This window comes from Giraffa tippelskirchi, chromosome 3 (assembly GCF_054371585.1).
Source record: "Giraffa tippelskirchi isolate mGirTip1 chromosome 3, T2T-mGirTip1v1.2.pri, whole genome shotgun sequence".
Classification (NCBI taxonomy): Eukaryota; Metazoa; Chordata; class Mammalia; order Artiodactyla; family Giraffidae; genus Giraffa; species Giraffa tippelskirchi.
The window spans coordinates 178,362,065-178,377,563 of NC_137277.1; the positions used below are offsets into that span (position 1 = coordinate 178,362,065).

General features: G+C 40.1%; 1 protein-coding gene across 4 annotated transcripts in view; it reads right to left on the minus strand.

Annotated features, from left to right (window-relative positions):
- Window positions 1-15,499, minus strand: part of KHDRBS1 (KH RNA binding domain containing, signal transduction associated 1) — a 34,380-nt gene that overhangs the window by 15,144 nt on the left and 3,737 nt on the right. For 3 of the 4 annotated variants that reach the window (XR_014080953.1, XR_014080954.1, XM_081585964.1), the window contains exons 2-5: window positions 5,555-5,679; window positions 4,274-4,390; window positions 2,907-3,053; window positions 141-274 (exon numbers count right to left, since the gene is read on the minus strand). Coding sequence is in view for 2 of the 4 variants with exons in the window: in XM_081585964.1 (XP_081442090.1) it covers window positions 141-274; window positions 2,907-3,053; window positions 4,274-4,390; window positions 5,555-5,679 (523 nt within the window). In the remaining 2 variants the exon portion in view is untranslated. The remainder of the gene's footprint in view (window positions 1-140; window positions 275-2,906; window positions 3,054-4,273; window positions 4,391-5,554; window positions 5,680-15,499) is intronic. The other variant, XM_081585965.1, reaches the window with a different exon arrangement.

The window sequence follows — 15,499 nt, forward strand, 5'->3', positions numbered from 1 at the left end:
AACTCCCTAGAACTCCACTCTTGATGCAACATACACATCCGGAGACCCCTTCTAAGCTGGAGATAAGAGCAGCAGTAAGATAGAAATGGCACTAGCAGTCAAATTTACATCCCATTTCTAGCTGTCTCCATTATTTTCACCTGGGAACAGGTGGAGGAGGAGGTGCAGCTCCCCGGCCTCGCACTGGCACCCCACGTCCACGGGAGGGCTCTGGTACTCCATTCAAGTAGGAAAGCTCTAGAAATTGCTCCTGGCAGATATCATCCATCATATCCTGTGGATAAAAGAGAATGAGAAGGAGTATTGTGCAACATCTCTACCTTCTGCTGATAAGTCATCTAGCCCACACGAGCCTTTGATGCGAAGAACAACTTTGAAAGCCCAGATGAAATCTCAGGTTATTCATTCTCTGAAGTCAAATGGCACGCTACCTGTCACCTCTTCGAGGAAAATCTTGATGGCAGGCCCCTCATCATTCAGATGAAGTTCTTCATGATGTGGTCCCTGCCTAGCTCTCTAGATCACTTCCATCCTCTATCCATGTATAACCTCCTTTCAAGCCATGCTGAACACCTTGCAGTTCAGAACATGGTATACTCATACACATCCATTCTTGCAAACAGTTTCCTTTTCCTAGAATAATAAAAGCCACTACCATTATTTAAGCTCTACAGCTGAGTACCATATAATAAGCCTTACATACGGTTTTCGGTTTAATCTTCAAAATAATCCTGAAGTAGGCAGATCTTCCCATTTGGGAAAACAGATTCAGAAAGCATAAAGCAATCAATATAAGGACATAGAGCTAGTGAGTGGCAGATTCTATATGTTAATTCAGAATTACTTATCTCCAAAATCTAGGCTTTGAATCATTAATGTATCAATTACTCAATATATTATCACCTTTTTTTGTCCACCTGAAGGACTCTAATTCTTACAAGATTTAATCAAAAGTATTACCTTACCTCTTTTGAAAAACCTTCTCTTGATGCCAACTCCTCACTCTCTCCTCTTTTCCTATAGCACAATGTAATTTTCTCTAAGCACTTATCACATCATTTTAAAAATGTCTGTCTGTCTTTCTCACTAGGTTATAAGCTCTTCAAGAGCCATTCTGTAACTTCAGACTCAAGCATAGTATTCAGCACCTACCAGATACTTAACAAATGTTTGGGATGAACAAGGAAACTGAGGCTCAAAAAAGTGATATAATAACTTGTCCAAGATGATTCAGATAAAGCTCCCAGTCCAGTGCTCTTCCTACTGTACCAGGTTCTAAGGGGAAAACGGAGGGCTCTGGTCATGGAAGCAAGAACAGGCTCATTTGTTTTCTTCACAAGGACGAAGAACTCAGTCAAATGCCATTTGTAAATCTTTCCACATATTTCCTGATGAGAGTCATTCAGTCTCAATACTTAGTGCACTTTTATATATCCCAGATGTATACAGCTTCTAGAAGATTCTAGTCGCCACAGAGATGCTCCCTCCACCTCCTGACTCTTCACCTCTTCCTACCTTACACATTTCTACTGCTGGAGACTCACATTAGAGAATCAAGTGACCAGTGATGGGCCATTTGCTCAGATTTCTCTAGCTGCCATAGCAACACTGAGGAAACCCAGATCTCCTTGGTAGGCTTCTTTTTTGAAGACCCACTTACATGGAAGTCTTGTAAATGTAGCTCTTTTCAGAAATATGCTGAGACTAATGATAAAGAGAAGATGGGCATTCCCCTGCAGTTCTTCAGAAAACGGATGGCTCAGGATGCTTCAATACACACCTCAAAGAGTAAAGAAGCCCCTCAAGGGAAAATTTACCAGCTCTGAGTTTTTTCTAGGGTATTTTAAATATGCTGTTTCAAGTTGAACATTCTAATGATGACATACTTAGAAGCAGAGCAGCTGCTTAGACATTTGAGACAGTGCTGGAATCCCTGGAGCTCAGCATTATAGGGACATACTGCCTATAAATTTTTGCTCTGCCAACTCTCACATTCCCTGACAGTTCCAACTCCCTCATTTTACATATATAAGAAAACCAAGAACTAAGTATCATCTCTTCTCAGTGATGAGACTATGATGCTTACTCAATTCTAGTCGAATAGTACTCCAAATGCTTCCCAAGGCTCCAGAGTCTTCTTTGGTTATTAAATATTGAACAGTAAGCAGTATGTTAATTCTGAAAACTACCAGGTCTTGTCCAAAGGCAAAAACTCATCATTCCTACTTATTCAAAGAATGAAACCTCTGACCAGGTGGTAATAAGGAAGACAGGTAACCTGGTCTGTCCCAACTCTTCCAAGGCCTTAATTACATTCTGAAAGGAGCTATACACTCATCTGTTTAATGTCATCAACAGTTAAGCCTACAACCATCATGCCTCCTTCAAATCAACTCTACTTGAGTAAACTCCTCCATGATAGAGTCTTGAATGCACCCAGGTCAGAATTTAACCCATTAACACTGGAGGCCAGATAACACTCTCAAGAGTCTATACTATAACCCCTTAAGTGCAGGGGATTACAACCACCTTCAGAACCATTTTCCTATCATAACCTCCTGGTTCCATACTAGCACCAAAATACTTAATCTATTGAAGACCTTGTTAAATCTTTGTTGACCAGATGTTAGAATGCAAGACACATTGTGGATCCAAGATATTGACAAAAGATACTGGCATACAACTAAAATCACATTAGACCAGGAGTGGTAGAGTGGCCTCGGGACACAGTGGTTTGAGAACTAGGTACAAGTAATGGACTACCTCAGAAAAATGAACATAAATGCAGAATTGGATATGCAATTTCAGGTTATGCAGAGACCCTGGTTAAGAACCCCTGCCTTAGCAATAAGCACAAGATCCCAGTTTTCTCTTGCTCAAGTGATACAGGATATGGATTTCCTTACTGGTACGAGAAATTTCTTGACTTCCTCCATAGCATGGGCCATAAGAGCATAAGCCTCGCATGGGGGTCCAAAGACTTCAATGAAGACATGTAGATCCATATTCAAGTGGGCATATTTGGGGTCTCCACCTTTGCGCAACTCTTCCTCCTGTGGAAAAATGCACAAAAACATCACTATCACTTGGACTACGGAGAAAATGACACCTTTACCATTAGGCCAAAGGGACAGTAAGAAATGACTCCAACACCTAAAAAAAACACAGTAAAGTGTAAGAAAAAAGTAAAACAAACCCTGGAGTATAGTAATTTACACAGTCTGCTAAACCTGCAATTGGTCTGCTGCTAAAAGCTAACTGTTGTTCCGAATTGCTGGTGTATTCATTGGAGCTCTTATTAGAAGGTAAATAAAAGACAAACTTAATTCCAGTCTCCATTCGGATAAAAGCTGTTTGCCAAGCATCCATCCACTCATTCATTAATTGCCAAGCATTTGCTTTTATTAATAAATCCCAGGTAGAGCTGTTAAATCACCAGCTCTTTTGATCTGCTTGTATAGGAAGGAAAAAAGTCAGGACAGAGAGAAGAAAATCTCATGTACACCTCACTAAATAAAGTATGATACTTCAGGCCTAATTGTATTCATCCAGTGAGAAACGTGAGAGGAAAAAGAGGATCTGAGAAAATGTTCATCAATTAGGCTGCATACAAGGAGGCCTGAAAGAGTTAAGTTTTTAGGCTGGAGCAGGTTATGTCTCATCTAAAAAGCTGACTCTAGAAAGCTAAGACTATTCTACTTTGGTGGGAAGTTTCTCCATACTTAGAGTATAAAGAATACGGGGCTATGGCATGGGAAAAAATAAGCTCTGGATTCTATCATCAGGATTATTCATGGTTCCTGCTGTAACATCTTCCTTTAGCACGCCTCACATTCCAGCTGGCTATAAAACAAAGCAGCCAACTAATCCTCAAACTCACCTGCACTCACAACACTATTGCTCACACTTTTCCACACTACTGGAAACAGAATGTGCTCTTCACATTTTAGTGTCTTTAGTCTGGGTAAGTTTCAGTACATTCAGCCTCCCCTTCCAAGTTTTCCTAGATAAGCTTACTAAGGCCAAAGCTGCTACTGCTATTTCCATTACTACACAGTGAAGTCAGAAAGAAAACAATTACCAGGGCATACCAAGGTTCTTCTGGGGTTGCCAAAGTAAATTAACTGGTCTATAATCTCTCACATCCAGTGCAAATTTCAGGGAATCACTTTCAGCACACACATAAGAACTAGCTTCCATAAGGTGTCCATACTGGACTCTAGGCTACCGGAAGGCATTAGGGTGTCTTCTTGCCTCATTAATGTGAGCTTACCTTGGCTTTGTCTCTCATTGAGCCCTTTCCCAACACAGAAATCTTTGCACCAGTCTCTTCTTGCAGTCTTTTGATTGTGTTTCCTTGTGGTCCAAGGATCTTTCCCACAAAATTGAACTGATAGAAAATAAAGACAGATTTCTAAATGTTTATGTTCCTATAAAATATTTACACATGTATTATTTATCTTCAATAATCCTGTAAATTACGTAGAGTACTAACCACTCCCATTTTACTGAAAGATATACTGACGTGGTACTGATAAAATTGATTGGCCAAAGGTTATACAACTGGAAAGAGGCTTCCTGGGTGGCTCAGTGGTCAAGGATCCATCTGCCAATGCAGGAGATGCGGGTTCGATCTCTGGGTTGCAAAGATCCCCTGGAGGAGGAAATGGCAACCCATTCCTGTATTCTTGCCTGGAAAATCCCAGGGACAGAGGAGCCTGGCAGGCTACAGTCACTGGGGTCACAATGAGTTGTACATGAGTGAGCAACTGAGCACGCCATGGCACAAAACTGCCAAGTGGCAGCTCTAGAACCTGAATTTCCTGATGTAGTGTGGTGCTCTTTCCGTATTATCACACCACAACTCTTTGTAATTTAACATACATAGACGTTTTTAAGGCAGTTACTTCAGAACAGAACAGACATATGGTACCCTTTGGTAGTACTGATCTGACTGACTAAAACTAGTTGTTTTCAAAAAAAAAAAAAAGGAGGAGGAGTAGGAACCATTTATTTCAAAGTAAAACTTTGGGAATTCCCTTTAGGTTCACTGGTTAAAACTGTGTGCTTCTACTGCAAGGGTCACAGGTTCCATTCCTGGTCAGGGAACTAAGATACCACAAGTAGTATAGCCCAAATCAAAAACAAACAAGAGCAAAAAATTCTGAGTAAGAAATAAAATCAACTTATTCATTGTGTCACAAGGATTTGTGTTATATTTTCTTTATTTAAACTTCAGCTCAATCTTTTGACAAAGAACAATTTCAATTTTTTTCCTTTAAACTTGAAGCTAAACAAACATTTGAGAAGGAAATTCCTTTTTTGATAATAAAAAGATGATCATATTTCCTTCCTGGCTATAGCTATGCTATTAGTTATGGACCTGTATGTTTCAACTGCTAGATACAGTCATTACAAGTATGGGACAGAACCTTTACCAGGTTCACAATTTCTGTAAATCTTTTGTTACAGCCTGTGCTACAAGACACACCACATACTACATACTGTCACACTACAAAGACAACTCAAAGAAATGAGGCACTCTTTCCCTTACCTTGGGATACTGCTTGACAGGTATCAGAACCCTCTCCTTCAGCTTCATATTCTTGTGAGAAAATAAATCCAAGTAATTTTCCTCATCGTCCTTTTTTGAATCCCCTTTCTGAATCTTCTCAATTTCTGAATAGGACAAACAGAAATTTAATTTAGCTTTGTTCTTTTAAATAAAGGCAAAATTCTGAGTCTACTTAAAGCAGTAAGACGGAATAGTGTGTAATGAGACCAAATATTAATGAATAGTTCAGATGAATAGTGCCTTAATTTCAAATAGAGACTGGGTGAAAGCACCAAAGCTAGATGAAGTTGACTAGGAAACTGAAACCCTGCTTCTTTTTATTTATTTGGCTGTGTTGGCTCTCAGTTGTAGCATGTGGGATGATCTCTGAGTCATGTGGGATCCTTCAATGCACAAGACATTCTAGTTTTGGCTTGCAGGCTTAGTTGCTTCGCCATATGTGGGATCTTAGTTCCCTGACCAGAGATTGAACCCACGTCCCCTGCATTGGAAGTCTGGAGTCTTAACCACTGGACTACCAGGGAAGTCTCAAAGCCTGCTTCTAGTATGAGCAGTTTGCTCTTCCGCTTTCAGCTGAAACCTCTACAGAGACAGTCAAATGTTCTCAAGAAAAAACAGACAGGAGTGAGATGGGGAAAGGGGGATAAACAAACTTAAAAAAAAATTAAAATCTGCATCAAGAAAAAGTACAAATCCAAATCTTTATTATTATTATTCTATTTATTTATTTTGGTCGCACTGGATCTTTGCTGCTGCACTTGGGCTTTCTCCAGTTGCAGTGCCTGTGCTTCTCACTGTGGTGGCTTCTCTTGTGGAGCACAACCCCAAGGTGAGTGGGCTCAGAAGTTCTGGTGCACGGGCTTAAGTTGCCCTGAGGCGAGTTGAGTTTTCTTGGACCAGGGATCAAACCCATGTCCCCTGCATTGGCAGGTGGATTCTTAACCACTAGACCACCAGGGAAGTCCCCAAAGTTGTATCTTAATGAAGAGACAAAGTTAATTTAAATACACAACTGCTGCTGCTGCTAAGTCGCTTCAGTCGTGTCCGACTCTGTGCGACCCCATAGACGGCAGCCCACCAGGCTCCGCCGTCCCTGGGATTCTCCAGGCAAGAATACTGGAGTGGGTTGCCATTTCCTTCTCCAGTGCATGAAAGGGAAAAGTGAAAGTGAAGTCGCTCAGTCGTCCGACTCTTAGCGACCCCATGGACTGTAGCCTACCAGGCTCCTCCGTCCATGGGATTTTCCAGGCAAGAGTACTGGAGTGGGGTGCCATTGCCTTCTCCATACACAACTGAGAGTCCTATTAAAATTTTGTAACAGTAGTGCTTTGGATAGTAGTAGTCCTTAAGAGTTTGAAAGACTTGGGTTTTACTCTGCCACTGACTAGTTGTGTGAACTCTGAAAAGTTTAACTGCTCTAACTTTGATGCCCTCATTTGTAAAATGGAGGCAATATCTACTTCAAGAGGTTGCTATAAAGACAGAATAAAATAACATGCAGGGACTTCCTTGGTGTTTCAGTGGCTGGGACTCCTCTCCCAGTGCAGCGGGGCCTGAGTCTGATCCCTGGTCAGGGAACTAAATCCTGCATGTGGCAATTAAAAAGATCCTGTATGCCGCAACTAAGACCTGACATAGCCAAATAAATAAAGTAAAATATGCAAATATGCTAATTAAAGCCCATTTCTTTCTTTCTGTTTTTCCTTTTGGCCATGCAGGATCTTAGTTCTGCCCCCTGCAGAAGTATGGAGTCTTCACCACTGGACCTCCAGGGAAGTCCTAGAAGCACATTTCTTAGGAAGTGTTTTAATATCTACTTAACAGACTTCCCTGGTGGCTCAGAGGTTAAAGCGTCTGCCTCCAATGCGGGAGACCTGGGTTCGATCCCTGGGTCGGGAAGATCCCTTGGAGAAGGAAATGGCAAACCACTCCAGTATTCTTGCCTGGAGAATCCCATGGACAGAGGAGCCTGGTAGGCTACAGTCCATGGGGTTGCAAAGAGTCGGACACGACTTCCCTTCCTTCCCTTCCCTAACACTCTCTAGCCCAAATTCACTCAGTGTCCTAAAGGAAAAAATGCACCAAGGTAATTTCAATTCACAGGTTAAGATAGTTTCATCAGCTAGAACCTTAGTATCCCAGAAGTTTAGGGAACTCCATTCATTCATTCAGCGATTCCAAGTGTTTGAGTGCGGGAAACAGTGCAGCATCAGACTTTATTTTTTTGGGCTCCAAAATCACTGCTGATGGTGATTGCAGCCATGAAATTAAAAGACGCTTACTCCTTGGAAGGAAGGTTATGACCAACCTAGATAGCATATTGAAAAGCGAGACATTACTCTGCCAACAAAGGTCCGTCTAGTTAAGGCTATGGTTTTTCCAGTAGTCATGTATGGATGTGAGAGTTGGACGGTGGAGAAAGCTGAGCACCGAAGAATTGATGTGTTTGAACTGTGGTGCTGGAGAAGATTCTTGAGAGTCCCTTGGACTGCAAGATCCAACCAGTCCATCCTAAAGGAGATCAGTCCTGGGTGTTCACTGGAAGGACTGATGTTGAAGCTGAAACTCCAATACTTTGGCCACCTCATGTGAAGAGTTGACTCACTGGAAAAGACCCTAATGCTGGGAAGGATTGGGGGCAGGAGGAGAAGGGGACAACAGAGGATGAGATAGCTGGATGGTATCACCAACTCAATGGACATGGGTTTGGGTAGACTCCAGGAGTTGGTAATGGACAGGGAGGCCTGGCGTGCTGCGATTCATGGGGTCGCAAAGAGTCGGACACAACTGAGCTGAGCTGAGCTGAACTGAACTGAACTATGGTGAGGCACATGAAGGGACAGATACAGGTATGATCACTAAGCACCATGGAAAACTTACTAAGGGCCAGGCACCTGGCCCTGTAAAGTACAGGAGAAACCACGTAAGTCAGACATGGTCCCAATCTCCACTATGTTTATATACAAGGGGTCCCAGTATACGAAGTTGGCAATGAAGAACAGTTAACAGCTACAACAGGAGTACTAACAGAGATGGGGGCAGGGCATGCAGGCAATGAATACCAGCAACTAAAATGTTATACTATGGTCCACTGAGAATAAAAAAAATTTTTATATGCCCTAAAATCAGTGGAACACTCTGACTAACACAATGTTCTCCTTATACAACATTTCCAGTGTTTCTATCTTCCATATTTTTAAAAACTTTTTGGCCATGCCAAGGGGCACGTGGGATCTTAGTTCCCCAAGCAGGGATCAAATCTGTGCCTTCTGCACTGGCAATGTGGAGTCTTAACCACTGGACCAGCAGAGAAGTCCCTATCTTTTATAATTTTAAGATAAGGGTTCTCAAACTTGACCCAATCCCAGTCTGGGATTGCATTTAAGATTGTGTTAGGAATCTGCATTTAAAACAAATGACCAGGTGATGCTGATATTGCTGCCCTAAGGTTCACACTTTGAAAACCACTAGTTCAATATATGGGCTTCCCTTGTGGCTCAGGCGGTAAAGAATCCGCCTCAAATGTGGGAGACCCAGGTTCGATCCTTGAGTCGGGAAGATCCTTTGGAGAAGGAAATGGCAATCCACTCCAGTATTCTTGCCTAGAGAGTTCCATGGACAGAGGAGCCTGGTGGACCTTCAGTATATAGACATAATACTTCATACACATTCTGCAAATCTAAACCTTTAACAAACTTTAAAAATAACTGTTTAGACTAAATCGAGCTATGATGTACACAGATGACGGAAAGTTACTGAGACTCATAGAGTTCAGAATTCCAAACTGAAGGCTTCTCTGTTTATTAAAAAGCCTAAATTGAGATGTTATACACTTACAAGAACCGTAAATGACAGTGCTCTTTGCACTCCTATTTTTCACTGCTTGGTGTAGAAAGCAAATTTGACCTTACAATCAACAAACTAAATGCTTCATTCAACACCCTATTTGTTTACTGTTTCACTGCTGGTGTATCCTGACCTCCACCCCTTCCCACTTACTGCTAATATTAACTTTGCAGTCACTGGTTTTGAGCTACCATCTCTGAATACACCTCTTCTAGAGCTTCTGGGCTGGTAAACTGGGTACTTTATATCTTCAAATGTCCTACAGGAACAAAGATGCCACATTTCAAATCTGAATACACCGCTGAGGAGCTCTAAAAATGTGGAACAAGTTACAGACGTCATCTCATCTACGTCTCTGTGTGTTCTAATTGCTGCCATCTAGTTAGGCCCTTCAGCTGTACTTTGTGCCACTTTCCAGAAACTTTAATCGGTCAGAACAAGAAGCTAAGACTTGAAATCTGTTAATCTGGATTCCCACAAGAAGCAGGGCTGCAAAAATTGAACCCAGTAGAAAGGTTTTAATATCAATGAAATGTGCCCTGTGAATATAAGGCCTTTCTAAAACATGGACCTGGGACTTCCCTGGTGGTCCAGTGTTTAAATAAGACTCTCTGCTCCCAATGCAGGGGGCCCAGGGTTTGATCTCTGGTCAGGCAACTAGATTCCACACACCCTAACTAAGACCTGGGACAAACAAATAAAAATAATAAATTAGCAAAAATTTAAAACACAGATCCTTCTGCTATGTTTTGAACAAGGTAGATTAGGATCCCCTTGTCCACTTACCTTATGATTTAAAAAATAATGTTAAAGCATTTTTTAGAGAATTCAGAGAACAATGATTTAAATAAAACAGGATTGAAAAGATAAATCAATCAGAGGGTTAGCCTAAAAAGCAAAAGAAGCATTTTGAGACTTCAAAGAGGGTCACCTTCCACTTTTGGAAGGGGAAGGACCAAACCTTTATTCAGTGCCTACAATGTATCAAATTCTATACAAATATGACCCCATTTATACTCAAACATTACTGGGTGAAGCAGCTGGTACTATCCCTATTTTACAACTGAAGAAACAAACTCAGAGAAGTTAAATCTCTAAGTTAGAAAGCTGTTGAAGTAGTACCCAAATAAGGATTAAAACCCAGGCTTTCTCTAACTTCAAACCTCATGCTTTTATTACTGCCTCTCAATAGGGAAAGAGGGGCACACTTTATTTAAGCCAAAAAAGAGCTGATTTTGTAAAGTTTTGGGAAGTTCAGCTTATACCCCCAAACACTGTCATCCAATAAATGCAACAAAAGGGCTCTATCAACACCTCAGATGTTCAGCTGCCTGATCTTTTTCTTTTTCAATTTTTCTTCTTGGCCTCACTTCTTGTGGAGAGCTAACAAGCAGGCTGTAATGGGAAGGAAAAAAAAATAAGGTGAAGCTTCCTAAAAATGCCTTACCCACAGGCAAAAGTATTTCTAGACAATCTTTGTGAAACTGACTCCTTTAAAAGATCTTTGTTTGGGCCTCTGGAGACCTTGGATGTCCCAAGAGTCAAAGAAAGAAAAAGTATCATGTAAACAACACAGAGAGGTGACCCGTTTGGTACAGAGTCAGATGCTGACAATAATCATTATCTTACCCTTTTGGGTTCCTCTTTGTCTTTATAATGAGGATTATCCTCACTTAACAGGTGAAGAAATCCTGTCCAAGATCACAAAATTAATGACAGAGCAGGTATTTAAGTCCAGGTTATTCCATATGTCAGTCAGTAAATTCAACCAGTCTTGTGGCATTTCTTCTACTCTTTTACTATAACTTAATCTTTCCTTTTTTAGTAGGCCTTATCACAACCAGATTGTACATGCCAAAGGATGAGAACTGCTTCTTCAATGTATGTCTGAGAGGAAAGAACCTGAGTTTTGAAGCTAAACAGAACTGGGTGTGAGTCCCAACTCTGCTACATGCTTGCTGTGTGACCTCGGGCAAGTTGTTAAACCTCAGTCTTCCTTCTTACTTTTAAAAAGAAAGATTTTTTTTTTAACAGAAAAAAGATTTCATGAACATAAAAATATTAATACTAGAGAAGTTTGAAAAAATTATATACAGATTTTATCAATTGCACTGGCTTAACTAAAAATGACTATCACGTACAATCCATTAACTGAACATTTAATAAATGCTACATAAGGAGCAAGACAGTCATGATTTTCTGACTAAGGCATCCAAAGATAGTGTTTCTAGAAGGGCAAGATTCACAGGGTATCCGCTCCCAAAGGTCAGGTGTCATGCCCTCTTCCCAGACTATCAATGTATTCAGGTCAAACATCTAACAACAGCACTCCTTTCCCTGCTATCAACAATTTCTGGACCCCTTCATCACTGAACTATCTGCCATTTATAATACAATGCCTACTAGACAACAGGCATCTATAAACATATATTAAATTAAAGAAATATACCATTAACACTCCCAACTTCCCTTAACAGTTCATATAACTTTACCATTCCCAAGTTTATAGTTCTCTGCCCTGTATCTTGTCTGTTGGTAAATCCTTTTGGATTCACAAGTCCAGAAAGTTTATTAACTTTGTATAAAGCCACTCCATTCTTTTCATTTTTCAAATTACTTATTAATGTAAAGCAAGAACACAGAGCTATAGATTTTAATTTTATTTAGGGTCATAAGCCCTTACAGACTAGAAACAGCCCTTACAGAACAGCCCAGAAAAACAGACACGGTACTTCATATACAATGTTGACTAATGGTGGGTATTGGCTCAAAAAAAAAATCCTTCAAAGCCTGAGTTAAGAGCCCTCTAAGAGGGGTTCAATTCCCATATTCCAAGATAGTGGCAAACTCTCTCATGGCCTATTGACCATGGTCTCCCAATCTCTTTCTTAGGGTACAACTTACAGTTTAGGGCTTTTTTTCCTTTTAAAAACAAAACAAACAAACCACTTTATCTTAAGATAATTGTAGATATACATGCAGTTTTAAGAAATAAGAGATCTCCTATATCCTTCACCCACTATTCTCTATGGTAACATTTTGCATGTCTATAATACAATATCACAACCAAAAAATGCAAGTACAATCTACTGACTTTATTTGGATTTCACCAGTTTTGCATGTATGTGTGTGTATGTGTGCATGCGTGTGTGCTTAGCTCTATGCAATTTAATCAGATTCATGTGACCACCACCAGTGTCGGTGCAGAACAATTCCAGTACAGTAAAGAACACAGTACAGAACACAAAGATCCCTCATGCTACACTTTTCTAGGCACAGTTACCTCCCTTCCTCTCTTCTTCACACTGGCAATCACTGACGTTCTCTAACTCAATTATTTTGTCAAGAATGTTAAATTAATGGAATTACACAGTATGTAATCTTTTGAGATTGGCTTTTTCATTCAGCGTAATTCTCTTGAGGGAATTCCTTGGCTGTCTAGTGGTTAGGGCTTGGTGCTCAGGGAAGCACAATCTTACAAGCTGCGTGGCCTGACCCCCACCCCCTCAATTTCTTGAGATATCTTAAGTTGTTGCATTTGTTAATAGTTCATTTCTTTTTTTTACTGTTGAGTAGTATTTCATGGTATGGATGTACCACAGCGAAACTATTCATCAACTGGATACATATGGCTTATATCCAGCTTTCGGCTATTATGAACATTCATGTACAGGTTTCCTATGAATGTGAGTTCTAATTTTTCTGGGATAAATGCCCACAAGTATAATTGCTGAGTCGTATGGTAAACACATGTTAAGTTTTGTTAAAAACTGCTTTATCTGAAATTTATGCATGCTAACAATATTTTAGTTAATTTTGTTGGTATCACATGTTCCATAAAAACAATATTGTACCACGTGGATGAAGCCTTATGGGATTGACCTTTCCACCTAACATTAGATTTCTAAGCTCTCTCCATGTTGGGGCATTCAAGCATAGTTTTCATTTTCACTGCTCTGTAACTATTTCATTTCGAAAACTTCTTAGTATCCAATCAATGATGAAATAAGGTACACCATTTTATTACTGAGGCATTCACGAACAAGTTTGAGCATATTCCCAATACATTCCTACTTTCCTAAATAAACAACCATGAAGTTGTTGCAAATGGTAAATTCTGCCTCTTTCTTTCCTAGTATTTATATTCATACCTACAAAGACATCCCTCAGTGTCCCAAGATTTGTCCCAGGACCACACCTCCATACCAAAATAAGAGGATTTCAAGTACCTTATATAAAATGACATAGTACTTGTAGATAACCTACACACATCCTCTTGTGTACTTCAAATCATCTTACTTAGATTACTTATAACGTCTAATACAATGTAAATAGTTGTAAATACAAGGTAAACCACTGCAAAGCCAATTCAAATTTTGTTTTTTGGAAATTTTGGAATCCCCCTACCCCCGAATATTTTTGATTCACTGTTAGTTGAATTCACATACATGAAGAAACTGTGGATATAGACAGCCATTATTTGGTCCATAGTTCCTCTGCAATTCCACTTTTTGGGTTTAATAGGTCTTGTTAGAGGTCTGTACAATCATAGCTACAGTTTTTCCAGTTGTCATGTACAGATGTGAGAGCTGGACCATAAAAAAGGCTGAGTGCCAAAGAACTGATGCTTTCAAATTATGGTGCTGGAGAAGACACCCGAGAGCCTCTTAGAATGCAAGGAGATTGTACCAGTCAATCTTAAAGGAAATCAACCCTGAATTCATTGGAAGGACTGAAGGTGAAGCTCCAATATTCGACCACCTGATGTAAAGAGCTGACTCACTGGAAAAATTCCTGATGCTGGGAAAGATTGAGGGCAGGAGAAGGGGGTGACAGAGGATGAGATGGTTGGATAGCCTCACCAACTCAATGGATGTTGAGTTTGAGTAAACTCCAGGGATAGTGAAGGATAGGGAAGTCTGGCTGACTGCAGTCCATGGGGTCGCAAAGAATCGGACATGAGTTAGGTGTATTTAAATACATCAAAAAAGATATATTTCTATAGCACATTGTAAATAAAATATAGAAATTAACTATTTTGAAATTTCAATAGGTTTTTGTTTGGAAATATTCTGAACTGACGTGGGTTTTTTTTTTTGGCCTTGCCATGCTGCATGCAGGATCTGTTTCCTAACCAGAGATCAAACCCATGACCTGGGCAGTGGAAACGTAGAGTCTTAACTACTGGACCACCAGGGAAGTCCCTGCACTGGGTGCTTTTGGAAAATGAACTGCTGAGTATCCTTTCAAGATCATCCGGGGATTGTTAATTTATTCAAAATGTTTACTTATTCCTGAATCATTTATACTCACTTGTATTTCCCCATTTATAAAAAGTAGAAAAAGAACACTGATATGTATAAAAACATCTTATGTTTATTATGTAAGCATTTAACACAAATAATATGATAAATTATCTGTTTCAGAAAATAAGCATGGGTACCCTGAGAGTCCTTGCACATCTGCAAAAACATTTAATTGTCATCATAGTTGATTATCAATTTGGCTAATATAGAAATCTATATTCAAAATCAAAATCCTTCAGAATTGTGTTGATATTTTTCCATCATGCAAGGAAGATGAACATTCATTCACCAACTATTAGTAAGAGGCCACTCTGTGCAGTACTCTTAAAGGAACAGAAGATACAGCCGTGAACAAAGCAGACAAAAGATCCCTGCCCTGGTAGAGCTGACATTCTGGTCATAAAGAAGGGGTAGCCAACAAGCAAACACATTTAACTAAAACATATGGTGTGTCAGATGCTGATAAGTACAAAATAAGGTTAAGCTGGGAAAGGGAGAGGGAGGGCTGGGAAGGCAAGAGTGGTCTGGGTCTTGAGGCACCTCTTGGGAAACCGGCAGAGTTGCCTGGAGGAGTAAAGTCCCAAGTGTTCTGTTCTCTGGGTTTCCTCTTTCTTCTGTGTCTTGGTCTCGTCACCTTCACTGACCTGTTGGCTAGACTATGATGTGTTCAGATTTTCTTTTAATATTTTAGCACACACAAAGAATTTTTTTGAGTACAGTTTGTTACAGGTACTATAGTGAGGGATGGGGAAGTGGTGAGCAAAGAGGTTTA